This window comes from Mytilus californianus, unplaced genomic scaffold, assembly GCF_021869535.1.
Source record: "Mytilus californianus isolate M0D057914Y unplaced genomic scaffold, xbMytCali1.0.p SCAF_4, whole genome shotgun sequence".
NCBI classification, from domain to species: Eukaryota; Metazoa; Mollusca; class Bivalvia; order Mytilida; family Mytilidae; genus Mytilus; species Mytilus californianus.
In genome coordinates this window covers 18,481,135-18,496,976 of record NW_026262690.1, presented here as the reverse complement: position 1 = coordinate 18,496,976, position 15,842 = coordinate 18,481,135, and the positions used below count along the sequence as shown (strand labels likewise).

At 33.5% G+C, this 15,842-nt stretch overlaps 1 protein-coding gene across 1 annotated transcript in view; it reads left to right on the top strand.

Moving 5' to 3' along the window:
- The first annotated feature begins 7,259 nt into the window (after positions 1–7,259).
- The window catches only part of LOC127737612 (uncharacterized), a 37,390-nt gene continuing 28,807 nt past the window's right edge, over positions 7,260–15,842 (top strand). Inside the window, exon 1 of the mRNA XM_052248456.1 lies at positions 7,260–7,442. Coding sequence (XP_052104416.1) covers positions 7,363–7,442 — 80 coding nt within the window. The 5' untranslated portion in view covers positions 7,260–7,362. The remainder of the gene's footprint in view (positions 7,443–15,842) is intronic.

The following is a 15,842-nucleotide window of genomic DNA, read 5'->3' as shown; positions in this document are numbered from 1 at the left end:
TCCCTTGTGTATATATATATATATATATATATATATATAAACAAGTCTAAATTGAAAACAACGTTCAAACCTATGATTGCGTTGGATAAAAACCGCAATTTCTATACGTGTGCATGCAAAACAAATTTCTTGTTAGAGGGGTATAAATACAGCACAAACAACATTTTCCAAAAGACCAAAAAAGTGAAAAAGTATATTTTAACAAAACGCATTTGACTAACAGGTCGAACAACAAATGTTCTTAAACCCTGCTGACTATATATATATATATAGCTCCGAATGTTGGTTCGTTTTTTACTATAAAATTGAGAATGGAAATGGGGAATATGTCAAAGAGACAATAACCCGGCCAAAGAGCAGATAACAGCCGAAGGCCACCAATGGGTCTTCAACGCAGCGAGAAAATCCCGCACCCGGAGGTGGTCCTCAGCTGGCCCCTAAATGAAAATGTGTACTAGTTCAGTGAAAATTGACGTCATACTAAACTCCAAAACATATAAATGAACTAAAATTAAAAAACATACAAGACTAACAAAGGCCAGAAGCTCCTGACTTGGGACAGGCGCAAAAATGCGGCGGGGTTAAACATGTTTTGTGAGATCTCAATCCTCGCCTATACCTCTAGCCAATGTAGAATAAAGAAACACACAGCAATACGTACAGTAAGACTCATGCAGAAACACACAGCGATACGCACAGCAAAACTCATGCAGCTTAAAAGAAGTCCGAGTCGGATGTCAGAAGAGGTAACAAAAGAAACTAAGCAAAATGACAATGATACATAAATTAACAAAGGACTACTAGCAGTTACTGACATGCCAGCTCCAGACCTCAATTAAACTGATTGAAAGATTATGTCTTCATCATATGAAAATTAAGTACAATCCCTCCCGTTAGGGATTTAGTATCATACCATCATAAAATATATAAGAAGAACATAACCCGTATCATGCCAACAACTGGTTTTAGAATAAATGTGTTTATTTCCGATGCAAAGACCCTATGAGTGAATCAATATTAATACCAAAATATGCAATCCTTAATGACTTGACAACAGTATCGTAACTATATCCCTTCCGAATAAGTCTGTTTAAAGGTTTGGTTAGCTTTTGAGGTGAATGCCGACATTTTTGTGCTTTGTAAAGAATATTACCATAAAAGATTGGATGTGAAATACCTGAACGTATAAGATGTCTGCATGTTAATTTATATTTCCGAATGATGTCCTTGTACCGATGATAAAATTTAGTAAATGTGTTGACTAGTTTGTGATATGGAAAACCCTGGTGTAATAATTTTTCAGTAATACAGAGCTTTCATACTTGTTTGTCCTTTTCGTTTATATCGGCTCTTTCGAAGATTTTATTAAGTTCTGGTTTTTCAAATATTTTGACCTCGAGCCTCATTGAGAAGACAGTAGTTGTACATCTGGTGCAGTAAAATTGGTCCCCTAATGTTATTATAAGGATTATAATGTGATCATCAATACAGGTTTGGATTTTTGAAACAATAGTACTAATTGTTCAGAAGAATCGGATGACACTTAAAATTGTCAGTTTTTAACTACTTAATATTCTGATTGTCCTCCAGCTCATTGATTTAGAGGATGCTGAAGAGTTTGCATTTCCTTGTATTTATTGTGGAACAAAACATTTATCCTATAAAGATAGACTAATGAATAAAACATAAGGTGAACTGTAAATTCTGAGCTAAGAAACGCAGAGAGACGACCTGCAAGATCAGTTGAAACTATTCTTTAAAACCCAGAAAATTCAACTGAATACTTTCTAACTCATTTAAATGATCTATAGGTTCAAACAAAAGACCTTATCTTTTACTTCAAAAGATTTACAGAGTACAACAGTTTTAGATCACTTTTTTATGACATGGCATTAGACTCTTTATTCTAAAAAAGTGCGCAAGGCATTATTTTCTCTTATTAAACAAATTGGACTAGCAACATTGATTTTCTCTTAGACAAACATGCAACTTGGCTACACTACAGGTGGCTTGTATGGTATTGAATATTATGCTGTTAACAAACTATGGGTCAGAATATGGGTTGACCGTACATGAAACGTCTGCATAATTAATGAAACAGAATGTAAGAAATATAGTGTATCAATTATCTATGATAAGAAATCACTGCACGCACACGGAAAAACCAAGATCAAAGGAAGAACGTCGTTCTGGCTGTTCTTCATCTCGAGGTCACCGAGGGGTATAACGACAGCCATTTTGAATTTTTTATTAAATGCAATACCTTTTAGTGAGAGTAAAAGTAACTTATGCAGTAAAAACAGCAAGCACACTAAAACTTGCAGAAAGAAAAAGAAGAGGTTTTGTACGTTCATGGCTTTCCTTAATAGAAGAGACAACTATTCTATATCCTCTAGAAGCTCCTACGTTTTCTAATGATGAAAAAACAAAATACAAATCTATTTGGTACACTATATAAAAAAGAACTTGTCACCATAGTAGACATATAAAAATGCTACTATAAATTCAATTCGGCACAGACTAAACTTGAATGAAGATGAATATATTAAAGCCCTTTGGGCATCTGTTACTTCTTTAAGGGAGCTACCATTTGATTTTTAGGGGGGGGGGGGGGGGGGGGGGGGGGGGGGGGGGGGGGGGGGGGGGGGGGGGGGGGCTAGGATGAAATTTGAAAAAAATAGGCAGGACAGGAGTTTTGAGTAAAAAAAAGGCAGGATGAGATTATTTGCACAAAAAAAAAGGCAGGATGACAATTTATGTAAAAAAAAAGTCAGGATAAACTAAAAAAAAAGGCAGGACCAAATAGAGTGAAAAATAAAAAGGCAGGACCGAATAGAGGGAAAAATAAAAAGGCAGGACAAAATTTTTCATCCTAGCCCACCCCCCCCCCCCCCCCCCCCCCCCCCCCCCATAAAAATCAAATGGTAGCTCCCTTACAGCTTTCTTTAAACGCTTAATTATTGCATTAATTATTAGAGCGTCCCCGAGACTGATGAAAGTAGACATGTTTAATCTTATCTGTGTGGTTTGCAGTGTGTAAACACATGATTATTATCAATCTTATCTGTGTGGTTTGCAGTGTGTAAACATATGATTATTATCAATCTTATCTTTGTGGTTTGCAGTGTGTAAACACATGATTATTATCAATCTTATCTGAGTGGTTTGCAGTGTGTAAACACATGATTATTATCAATCTTATCGGTGTGGTTTGCAGTGTGTAAACATATGATTATTATCAATCTTATCTGTGTGGTTTGCAGTGTGTAAACACATGATTATTATCAATCTTATCTGAGTGGTTTGCAGTGTGTAAACACATGATTATTATCAATCTTATCTGTGTGGTTTGCAGTGTGTAAACACATGATTATTTTTATGACAGCAGGGAGAGCCAAACAGTTGTTCAATATATCCAAGATGACAATGCCTATGCTACATACGTTGCTTTATATAATAAGAAGTCACAAAGGAATGAACGATCATTTATAAAAAAAATATTTATTGCAGAGGCCACAAACTGAAACTAGTCAGTTAAAAAACAGATGGCCATCCATTCTGAAATGCTACCGATGTAGGAGCCCATGAAGAAGTGTATATATGATTACAACTTTATCCATGAAAAAGGCAGTGTTCTAGATGCATTGAAAGATGACGATAAGAATATAGCATGCATGACGTTTCTGCGATATACCACCATCTATAGAGCTGGTGACATTAGATGAGGTTGCTGCCTATTATGATGACTCACATAGAAGACTTAGTAGTATCCAAGAAAGGTAAATAAAAACTTTACTACATGAACCAGACATTGAACAAAATGACGATGACTGTCGAATAGGGGTTTAGGTAATAAATGAAACAGGACCTTACAAAGAAAGTTTTAAAATTGCATTTCTTTCCGTGCATTTTGGTGGCAAAGCTATTTCTGAGAAATGTAGAAGAGTTTTCTGCATGAAGATGGAGATGCTTTGAAAAGATCTTGCAAGTCTTTCTATGGAAGATACAACGAAAGCGAGAAATAAATTATTGCAAAACTCATACTATTTATAGATTTCTTAGTAGATGAGCAGGAGTAGAAAAGAGCTATGTGACACAAGGCCAACGAGTTTTCAACAGGCAGGCAGGTTAATGAAAATTCTACCAACATAATCATGGTTATTGTCCTTACTGACAGACCAGCTCATTACATTTACGACAATTCCATTCACAGTGCATTGAAAATTTTCAGCAAATCAAAGATTGCAGTAAAAACTGTTGTCATAAAGTGTCCTAAATGCACTACGTTACAAGAAAGATCAATGTTAGGGTATTTAAAAATATGCTGATTTTTTTTTCTACAAGCGTCTTTTGGAAGTCACACTAAAAATAGCTTTTCGGTGGAATCTCAGTAATTGCTGTTTACAATATGTTTTATTTAAAACTTGTCATTAACCATGTTAACAATTACATATTCACTCATCTATACTGGATACAAACTATTAGGCACAAACGTTTGGAAGGAGAACATAGCAATGTTTTAATGAAATCATAAGATATTTTCACAACATATCCATAGGATACTTTACATTTTTTCTCAATAATGAAAAGGTAAAGGCTTTCAGTACAGGAATCATTCAAAGAAAAAGTAATTATATACATGTTGTTTTACCAATGACACATATGTTGCTTCTAGTTCTTCCAATTAAAGGTATTAGACAGCTTCGGAAACGTACAAAACAATTACACAATGCGCTTGAAGATGCTTAAATAACTGTAAATGCATATACGGCATTTGGATTAATTATTGGAGCGTCCCGGAGACTGATGAAAATATACGTCTATATGGTTTGCAGTGGGTAAACTAAAGCAAAAGGTACCTTTATAAGCAAAATAGATGAATTTGTGACAAAACTATATTATTCATAAGGACTTTAATGTTGGTTGGACTCAAATATCATCCAAACAACAGTAGCTTTCAACTTTCATGAGTCATGTGATTACACATCTAAAACATGCGCTAAAGGTGAATGACTCAACAAATGACTACAATTTTACGATAGACCATATTTTCACAGTTTTGAAAGTGGAACGCTTGATTCGTACTATTAGTCTGTCCACAAAGTAGTGTGGATTTCATCACATGTAAAATAACTTCCCCGAATGGATTTCTTATCAGTTGATAGTTCTATCTTTGAACTAAACAGTAAATCCTGTCGAGAATTATATTTTGGCATTGTACAAGATCGTGCTTATCTCAGACTGTTACACTAAATCCGTTGACTGTGTACTGGTTGATATTTTAGTCTTGGAAATCATGGTTTATTTATTACTTGAAATTGTCTAGGAACTAGCTTACAGTATCTGTAAGTACTCTAATAATGGTACCTTGTGTTGTTTTCTTCGTCTTTTGATTCTTGTTTTATGTAATAAGTGTCGACCAGATACACAAGCCTTTTTCAACTGATTTTTACATTTTATTCTTATATTTTGCTGTTACAAGGTTGGCGCTTACAAACTGTGACGTGCAAAGCCGCCACATTCTGCATGTACCTGTCCTAAGTCAAGAGCCTGTAATTTAGTGATTGTTGTTGGTTCCTGTCTGCTTTAATTTATTTTCGTGTATAGTTATAGCACTGTTTGTCTCATTATTGTAATGAAATTAATTGATCAGGATTAATAGAAAACTAAATGAAAGCATGAAATTCGTATATTGCAAACAATATTGTAAATATTGATTCTACTACACCCGTTCAATTAGATATTTATCGAAATATGGTCGTTACTGATTTTTGACGTTTTTTTACTTAAAAATGCCAGTTCCAGCGAGCATTCTAAAAATCAAAAACATATAAATATAAATATTGTCGTCAACTGGTACTGTAAACCTAATTATTAAATGGGAACAGTCAAATACAATGTTAAGAATTGATATTGCAGGAAAATGTACGAGACAAATTTTAGTAACCGTGTAATTTATTGAAATGTATCGAACTGGTCGGAACCAGTTCATATGCATTCAGGGGTATAGAAATAGTTTCATCAGATTTACTTGACAATGGTGCATGCAATTAATTATTTATCAAGTATCTCCTTATTTCTAATAGGATGTTAATTTCCATGTAAAGATTTTACAGTGCTGTACGCCCAGATAGATTTTAAAGATAAAGACTATGAATAATTATTGAGTAGTAGATTGAAAGTTCGACGTCATTCAGGACCTCATCAAAACAACTTTGGTGTAAGGAATTCACAAAAAAAACCCGCTATGATTCAAAGATAAAATTCTCCGAAAATGACATCACCAAATACTGGATTTTTTTAAACATGTTTTACAACAGACGATCGGCATTTGAATGGGAACCAGCTGTGTTCTTTTGTTTGCAGTTCCTTTATTCATATGAGTTTTTTTAGGAAGAATGAAACAAAGCTTTATCAATGATGTCCTCTTACTATTGTTTATAATTCGTTTTTGTGTCTTTTTTCACATTATCTATAAATTCGGGGTTTTTTTTTCATCTCTTACCACATTATTTACAAATTCGTTTTTGCATCTCTTATCAAACTATTTATAAATTCGTTTTTGCATCTCTTATTACATTATTTATAAATTCGTTTTTTTTTTTTATCTCTTATCACATTATCTATTCAATCGTTTTTGCATCTCTTAGCTCATTATTTAGAAAATCGCGTTCGCCTCTCTTATCACATTATTATTATTCATAAAATCGTTTTTGTATCTTTATCACATTACTTGATAAATTCGCCTTTGCATCTCTGATCACGCTATTTCTAAATTAGCTTTTGCATTTCTCTTCATAATAAAGATAAAATAGAATCAAACGTGTTTGTCATGCCAGATTTGACCAGTCACTGACCTCGGTATTGACAAACTTTTATTTACAATCTAGCTTCTGAAAAGAGTTTACTTTACTGCAAATCATAAATAATTGGAATAACTTTTTTTTCGCGAAGAAAAATTGTTTGTTTTTCCTCTGAATATAACACCTAATACTAGGCAATTACTGATCAATTAATTGAACTGTTCGCCTTACAGTATCAGTATTTCAAACTTTAAATGCGAGATTGGATGACATGTTAAAGGATTAATTCTGAAGACTGATGTATTACCCGAGAGGCCAGCTCGATATTATCGACTCATTCCTTGTTTGGTTAATTCCTATTTTATTCAAAGCCATCGTATTAACCAATCATCAGCCCGTATATTTCATTTTACCTGTGTTTATTCAAAGTAATCAATTTGTTTTTATTAAAATTTTAGAACTAGAGAAACTTAAGTCTGTTGTGTCTGTCGATATCTTACTCCTACTGATAGCGTTAGAAATACAAGTTTTTGACCATATTGTCAGTGTCGGTGTGACAATGTCCGTGATTCTGATGGCCGGCCGTAAGAGGTTAGATATAAGTAAGCGTGACATGTCCAAAAAGAGGAAAGTTATCAGGTAAGGTTTTTTCACATTTATGTTTCATAGATTTTACTAAATAATTGAATCTGTCAGCGAGCTCGAGGCTGACGTAATCTGAACTTTGCCTTATTTATTATGCCTATCCGAACATACCGAAAGTCAGCGGTTGTCTTTCTTATTTTCCCTAAGTTTTCACGTTATCACATGCAAATCTTTAGGAATAAAAGATGTCAAACTAAATATTTTGAGTAATCATCCCCCTTTTTAGTAAGATACGCATAAATCAATTGTTTCGTTCCACGTATCATGTCTTACTCTATTATTTTAATATTGAAAGGCTAACAAACATATGTATCATCAAAATTCATATTTTGTAATGTTCATGAACAGTTCTCAAAGATTTTGTCATCTTGAAAAAGGGGTTTATTTAACACTAATAAAAACGTCATGAAGTAAAAAAAAAAATTACACTAAATAAGGAATTGGATTCAAAAATAAGTAGTGTTCAAAGAACATTACGTCCGAGCTCCTTTGTTCTACCAGGGGTGATCTGAGGCGGATCATCCCTACCAGATCACCACAGCTTCAGTCTCTTTGTTTTGCATGCTTTCCTTTGTTTTGCAACATTTTGGCGGGAATGCCTAATCCACAATAAAACTTAGAATTATTCTTATAAAGGATAGAATAAAGACACTCTTTTTTCAAAATTTATGTAGAAAAAATCCATTGCCTATGCTGGGGGATTCGAACTCAAGACCTTGAGCATATCAGCCCACGACACATACCCCTACACCAGGACGACTGGATACCAATTCACAGTAATTTAATATATCTAAAGGAAGCAAGATATTTTCATAAGTGGGGCGAGTTGGCAGACCTTTATTCAGTGGGATTTTAACTCTCTTCATAAATAAGGCGAGTTGTCAGACTGATTGTTCAATGGGATTTTACCCTTTTTCATAAGTGGGGAGAGTTGGTAAACAAGAGTGGGGCGATATTTTAGAAAGTGGCGATTTAGTGTGGGCCGATTGGCTTGTGGGGCGAGTTGACATGGTTTCATATTTAAACATCGTGTTCGGGGGTCATAAAGGGTATATATTATATAGTAATATATAAAGTATATTATAATGGTTGTGTGGCGTTCTAAACTAGATTTTATGAATTGTAAATGGTTTTTTGTCTAATGGATGTAAAATAGTTATCCCATTCGGACTTGGTGTCTCAGTGTTAGATCACCCTCTGGCCTCCGGCCATCGGGGTGATCTTACACTGACACACCGCGTCATCATGGGATAACCATTATTTGAAATGTGAAGAGCAATAAACACTGATCACATAGTTAACCATAACAAAAACTCCAACAAAAACATATATTAAACCAAAAACACAAACAATCTAAAACAAACGGAGTGTAAAAACTTAAGAAAAAAGACATAAATATGTACACTTCAACAAACGGATTCCGAACAATAAAATCAGATTATATAGTTTAAACATATTTTATTTGCTTAAATATGCAAAAGGGATGAGACACAAGTTAATCAAACTTATGAATTCTTCTCCCATGAACAATTTATAACAATAGAATTTTTTACAAAGCATGCATGCAAATAATACATTGTATATATTGGATATGTAAAAGATGATGTGTGATGATGTGAATGGTTGTACACAATATACATGTGTATGCACTTTAGTGTGCTGTATTACACAATTAGAAACCTCTTTGACTCTTTAATAAACTCATATACATTCTTTAAAATTCTTTCATTTTCATCATTAGTTAATGACGAATCACCGGAGGTTAAGATGTTCAAATTTAATAGAGAGTTCTCTGGTAACCAGTTCAGATTATTAGATAGTTTGATTCTTATATTCGTATAATTAGGACATTCAAAAAAGAAGTGAAATGAATCTTCACGCTTAGCACCACAGCTACAAGACGGATCTGAAATTATATTAACTCTGTTAAGATCATAATTCAAAAACGAGGCTGAGCATCTAAGTTGAGTCAAAATGATGTTGAGTTTACGATTGCCAAATTTATAATGTTTGGGTACTTGGGCTTTTGAATTCAGTTTAAGATTTTTCAATTCAGTTTTGAATTTACCTAAAGAGTCAATGTTGCGGGTCAGCACATTAAGGTTATTCCACAGTCGTATAGTTGAAGGTATGAAGGATTCTTGGGTCAATGAAAGTCTACAAAAAGGGTATATTATATCATTCCCATTACGTAAGGGGTAAACAGCTGTACTTTGGATTGTTGGTGGAATTAAATTGCAAAGATAGGCTGGTGCATTATTATGTTGAATATTATAAAATAATTGTAACTTCCTCCTTTCTCTTCGTTCAGCTAGAGTTTCCCAACCAATCTCATCATAAATAATTCTACTACTAGTAAAAACAGGAAGACCTGTTACAATTCTGGCTGCCTCAAGCTTATCTCAGATTATATCTTTCAGAACAAAGTACAATAATACAAAGACGGGAAATAAAGTACTAAAATACAATGACGGTAAATAAAGTACCAAACTACAATGACGGGAAATAAAGTACCAAACAATAATGACAGTAAATAAAGTACCAAACTAATATGGCGGGAAATACTGTTACTTCTTTGTCATTTGGTCTCTGGCGGAGAGTTGTCTCATTTGCAATCCTACCACATCTTCTTATTTTACTGTGCTTATTCAGTGGGCTTTGGGGTATCACAATAGACATGTTACGAACAGGTATATACTCGACGCTGAGGTTGACAAATTAGATTTTAAATGTGGGGACTGTGTCATTGATTGTCGATTAAAACCAGTAACATACAATTTGCGTGATGTTAACCAGGTATCATACACACTGCTTGGTTCTTTTTTAATTATATTAATTTAGAATACTCATTTTCTGATATCATTGCTTGTGATTATAGGGCGGGAAATGTGTACGTGTGTGGGAAGGGAGGGGGTTGATGGTAATTCAAGTATGCACTTCTAGATTAAAAAAAAACTAATAATCAGCCAGTTTGATTTTTTTATATTAATTACTGTTCTTCGAACATATCACTCTGTCACTCCATTATACTAAATCTCGTCCTGAAAATGCATGAAATAATTGTCACTTGACGAAAAACAAACAACAATCAAACAACCTTTACTAAACCTGCACAAAGCTCTACAGTCTGGTCCAGTCTGGTTGGTTTTTTTTTAATGTCTCCGTAGGCTTCCACTGACTGAAAGTTTTCAAGCGCCTAAAAGCGTGTTCCATATAATTATTCCCGACATCCGAACGATAATCGCAAGTTCATTTTTTCTGCGGGTCGACAAAGAAATATTTAGTGCATAGATTTCACAAAGAATCGGTATCTAAGCATGTATGTGTGCACTCGTAGCATGAACAGAAAACTCAAAGAGAAAAATGCAGGAATATGTATTTAGGATATCAAACCGGCGAAAAACGAGTCACATTTTACATAGAACCCTTACAAAAGAAATCTCAATTTCAGTTTAAACTTGTTTTCTATTTGTTTTATAAAGACTTCGTTAAAGTTAGAGTTAAGAAGTAAACAAAGAAAAAAAACATGCATTAGAGGATATATGACGGGGAGTAATTTTCGGACTGTTTGAAAAGCGTGTTAAACGGGTAAGACAATTTCAGACCTCAGAAATTACAGTGCGAAATGATTTGAAATTTTGCATGAATATGTATAGGATGTCTTTTTCCAAAGAATCTCATTTCGTTGAGTCGAACCAGTCACATTTAACATGAAAATAATATAAAACATATTATTATATATAAAATAATTTCCTCGGTCTAATAAAGGCTAGAGAGGTCATTGACGTGTCATGTTGGTCATTTGTACAATTTGAAAAATTCACGAAGTTTCAACCTCAGAAAACAAACGGCAAACTATATCCAAAATAAATCCATTAAAGGAGTTGCACATTTTCTATGTATTAATTTTACCTTGTGCAAAGTTTAAAAGCTCCTAGGTTAGGAAAAAAAGTTCTGACCTCGGGTAAACACCCCTTTAAGTTAAATGGTCCGTCGCTATTGATTTCGAAAACGCCAAAAAATAAAATAGCAAGTACATATTGCTTTACTTTATAAGGATTGGCGGGGATTTGTTTCTCTCATCCATTACTCCTTTTTTTCCCGGCTTTCCTTTTCTCTTTTCTTCTAGATTTATATCCTTTCTGCAATACCATTGCCTCCTATCAGTGTTCCAAAAGGAAGATATATTATGGGATTTATCATTTTTATTCCTCACACAGAATACCGTAATTGTTATGGAATATTTGTTCCATAAGGAATATTTATAAAGAAATTGTATAAAAAAAGTTTTCAAATGGACGTTTGTTATAACGAACAAATATACGTGGACATCAGTACTATGCAGTTTAAACAGAAGATTCAATTGATACACAGGTAATTTAAATATTTCAATCGCTTTTGTGTTTTGATACGATACCCACATTTAAAGTCTAATTTGTCAACCTCATCGTCGAGTATACACCATTTCGTAACACTTCTAGTAGCAATGGCTAAAACAGTTTACCAAATTGCAGTTGGAATTCTTCTCCAACAAACTGATCAACTGGTTAAATATTTTTAACAAATTCCTTCAGTGAAGGTTGTTAGTATGAAGTGAGTGCAGTGAAATAAAGAGTAATACATACCATCCAGCTCCAGTTAGTTGTTGCCTATATAATGACTTTTAAATAAATTTTATAAATAAATAGTTCAAAACATTGTTTTGTAGGTCAATAAATTATAGTTCTGTTTTCTAACAGCAAGTTAATGTGTAATTGTAATTTGGATATTTTTTTCTAAAGCAATTACTTTTTCTGCTAATATTAAAGGGAAATAATTTACATTACTGTAAAATCAGCAAAATTTTGTTCTGTCAAATATCAACTTCCTTCATTTTATAAGTAATTTGTTGGAGAATAATTCAAACTGCAATTTGGTAAACTGTTTTAGCCATTGCTATTGTGATACCCCCAAAGCCTACTGAATAAGCACAGTAATACAAAAAACAATGATAACGGCAAAAAAAAGCACCACACTACAATGACGGCAAATAAATTACCAAACAATAATGACGGGGAAAAAGTACCAATCAATAATGACGTGGAAAAAGTATCAAACTACAACGACGGGAAATAAAGCACTTCACTGCAATGACGGGAAATAAAACACTCCACTACAATGCCGGGGATTAAAACACTAAACAACAATGACGGGAAATAAAACACTAAACTACAATGATGGAAATTAAAACACTAAACAACAATGATGGAAAATAAACTGCCAAACTATAATAATGGGAGACAAAAACTAACTACAATGACGGGAAATAAAACACTAAACTACAATGATGGAAAATAAAGTGCCAAACTATAATGATTGGAGATAAAAACTAACTACAATGACGGGAATAAAGCATTACACTATGTACAGGTTACAAGAGCGCAATTATTCGTAATGCATTTTCCATAGGGTACCAGTGGTGTTCCGTATTTTTTTTCTCGAAGACTACACAAACTAGGGAAAAACGGGTATCAGTTCCTGTTACTAGAAATGCCAGTGTTGCATTACAACCAAAAAAATATATATGGTCATGCGACAAAAATTGACTTAAAATGCAGTTGAAAAAGATCGTCTATTTTTTTCGCTTAATGAAAAAGGCATATTTTTAATGGCCCCGCCGTGCAGAAATGGAAGATATTTTCTATACTTTGCAAAATGTGAATTTGATTTTCAGGATTTTTTAAACCTAATTGGATAAGCTTTCGATTAAAAGTAATTCCAATTATGTATCATCCAATCAGAAGCCGTACAGGATTCTATTCTGAGTACCATGTAAACATATACTTGCGCTTTTGTAACCTATAACGACGGGGAACAAATTCAGTAACAACATAGGGACAACAAATACAAACTAAAATACAGGGAACATTAATTTCATCATAAGGGGACCAAAGAGGGGCGTAAAGGGGGGTATCTGCACGGAAGAACGCGAAATAAAATTGCCATTTCACGATGAACGAACAACTAACAATTTCTTGCACGTTGATCTTTTACCGATTTCACGAAACACGGTGAATAACGAACCTTTTTCACGGCTGCACGTGAAATAAAAATGGCAAAACACGTTGCACGAAAATAACCCTTTACCACCCTCACCAAAGATGAAGAAAGATTTTTAATTTATTCAAAATCATATAATAACCAGTGATAATAACACTTCTGTGTGAGGGAAATCAATAACAATTAAGACAAGAAAAAGAATTTTTTTTAGATGAAATTCTACAAACGATTTGTTGTAATTTATGTTTAATGATCACATAGACAATGCTGCTTATAAATAATAATAATTGCTTGGATGATAAAATGAGACAAATCTTTAGTTTAGAAAAAAGCAATGTTGATAACAAGAATAAAATATTCAAACCAGATACTGCTCTGTTTGTATAGTGTCGTTCAAACTACCAAGCAAGATTGTTGGATATAAAATCTGAACTTTTCACTTCACAAGTCACCGTAGTGATAGATTTGATTGTTACAGTATCTGCGTCTTTCATTTTACGATTGACAAGATATCTCTGCCATAGATACTACAAGTCTACTATGGTCCAACAAACATTTTCATCAATTTTGTCATTTTCCGGACTAGCTGTGAAAGTAATTATAGTCGATATGACCCTAACTATGGAATCGTAAAGACGTTGATGCATTCTTAGCAGGAGATGCTTTAGTTACCTTGACGACGCGTGCGCTCTCACTTCGTATAGATTTCAAACTATTCCGATGATTTCGTTATCATTTCTGGTTACAATACATACTGTACATGTACTTACATTAATGTATGATTTAAACACTAAACATTTTAAAACTACCTTCATCTTTAACAAAGTCTCAATATAGATCGTATTAAACTGACAATGAAACGCAGTTTAGTGCAATGCAAAATTAATAACGAACATCTCGAGGACAAGACATCTAACAACGATAACACAAATGTGTGAAAACGATAGCAAATTATATCCGTTGAATGTATGAATATTGTTGCAAGATTTATTTCTTCTTTCCGGACTCTGAATACATTATTTTAAGAACTTTATCTTACTGAGGAATAAGTTAAGTTTCCTGTCTGCTATAAAAGTTAGATTTGGCGACCTAAGACGGTACCTGTATATGATCTTGTTAGCATACGTTGTTTAATACAACTGACAAGCTATACTGGTTCTGATATGATTTTTCGTTGTTTATTATTATTCATTTCTAAAATACTAAGCTTTGATTATTATTCTTAGAATTTTGCCAAATAAAACTTGATATCTATTTTTTATTTTAGTTAATTTGCGTTTTAAGTGTTCTTTTTTCCCCACCCTTCCGTCATAGTAATGTCAATGCAAGTTTATTATTTGCTACAAAAAACGCAGATATTAACCTGTTCATTGACATAGATTCAGTGTATCTGGTCAATATTGTTCATGTGCTCCCCTTTTAATAATGAATAATATATTATTGCCGTAGAACTTTAACAACACTTGGGAAATAAGACAATTTGATGAATGATTAATTATCTTTATAATTGTTATAAAGAGACATAATTCATTGTTGTTTATCTCATAACGTATATTTGATTTTAATTGGTATATATGCTAGTATCTTTTTTTTCATCGCCAAATACTTGATATATTGATTGGTTTTTAACGCCACTTTCAGCACTGTTGGCTATTTCGTGGCGGTCAGTTTTTATTTATGGAAGAAGCCAGAGTGCCCGCAGTGAACCACCGATCTTTTGTAGAAAAACTAACAATCCTAGTCAATTAAGATTGGAGACGACAGGTAGAGGGAAGAAGTGTATATCATTTCAACGCAAACATAAAAATGAATACAATATTTACAAAAAATGCTATTTCATTTATTCACATAGTACTAAGAGACCGGTTTATTACAATCTTATATTCAATGTGAGGTTCGCCTTCCAGAATACCTGAGGTCACCTAGAATTTTTAGTGGGTTTCTTGTTGCTGAAGCCCGCTTCCGGGTGCGGGATTTTCTCGCTGGGTTGAAGACTAATTGGTGGCCTTGGGATGTTTTCTGCTCTTTGGTCGGGTTGCTGTCTCTTTGACACATTCCCCGTTTCAATTCTCATATTGTTTTGTATCTTCTTGTTTTTCTTACCGTCGTTTTTCTTTTTTACCATGTTCTGTCTGCTTTTATTCGACTTATGATTGTTATATGGTCTCCCTGGTATCTTCTGTCTTCTAAGTTCTTAATTTGTTTTTAAAATGAATTATAACGAAATTGCCTTGTTCTTTTATTGAGACGTTACGAAAAATTACGACCATTTACCATGCATTATATGCCGTAACTGTCATAAATTGTACTGCTGTTTTCTTTAGACAAATATTCCTATCTTTTTTGTTTATTAAA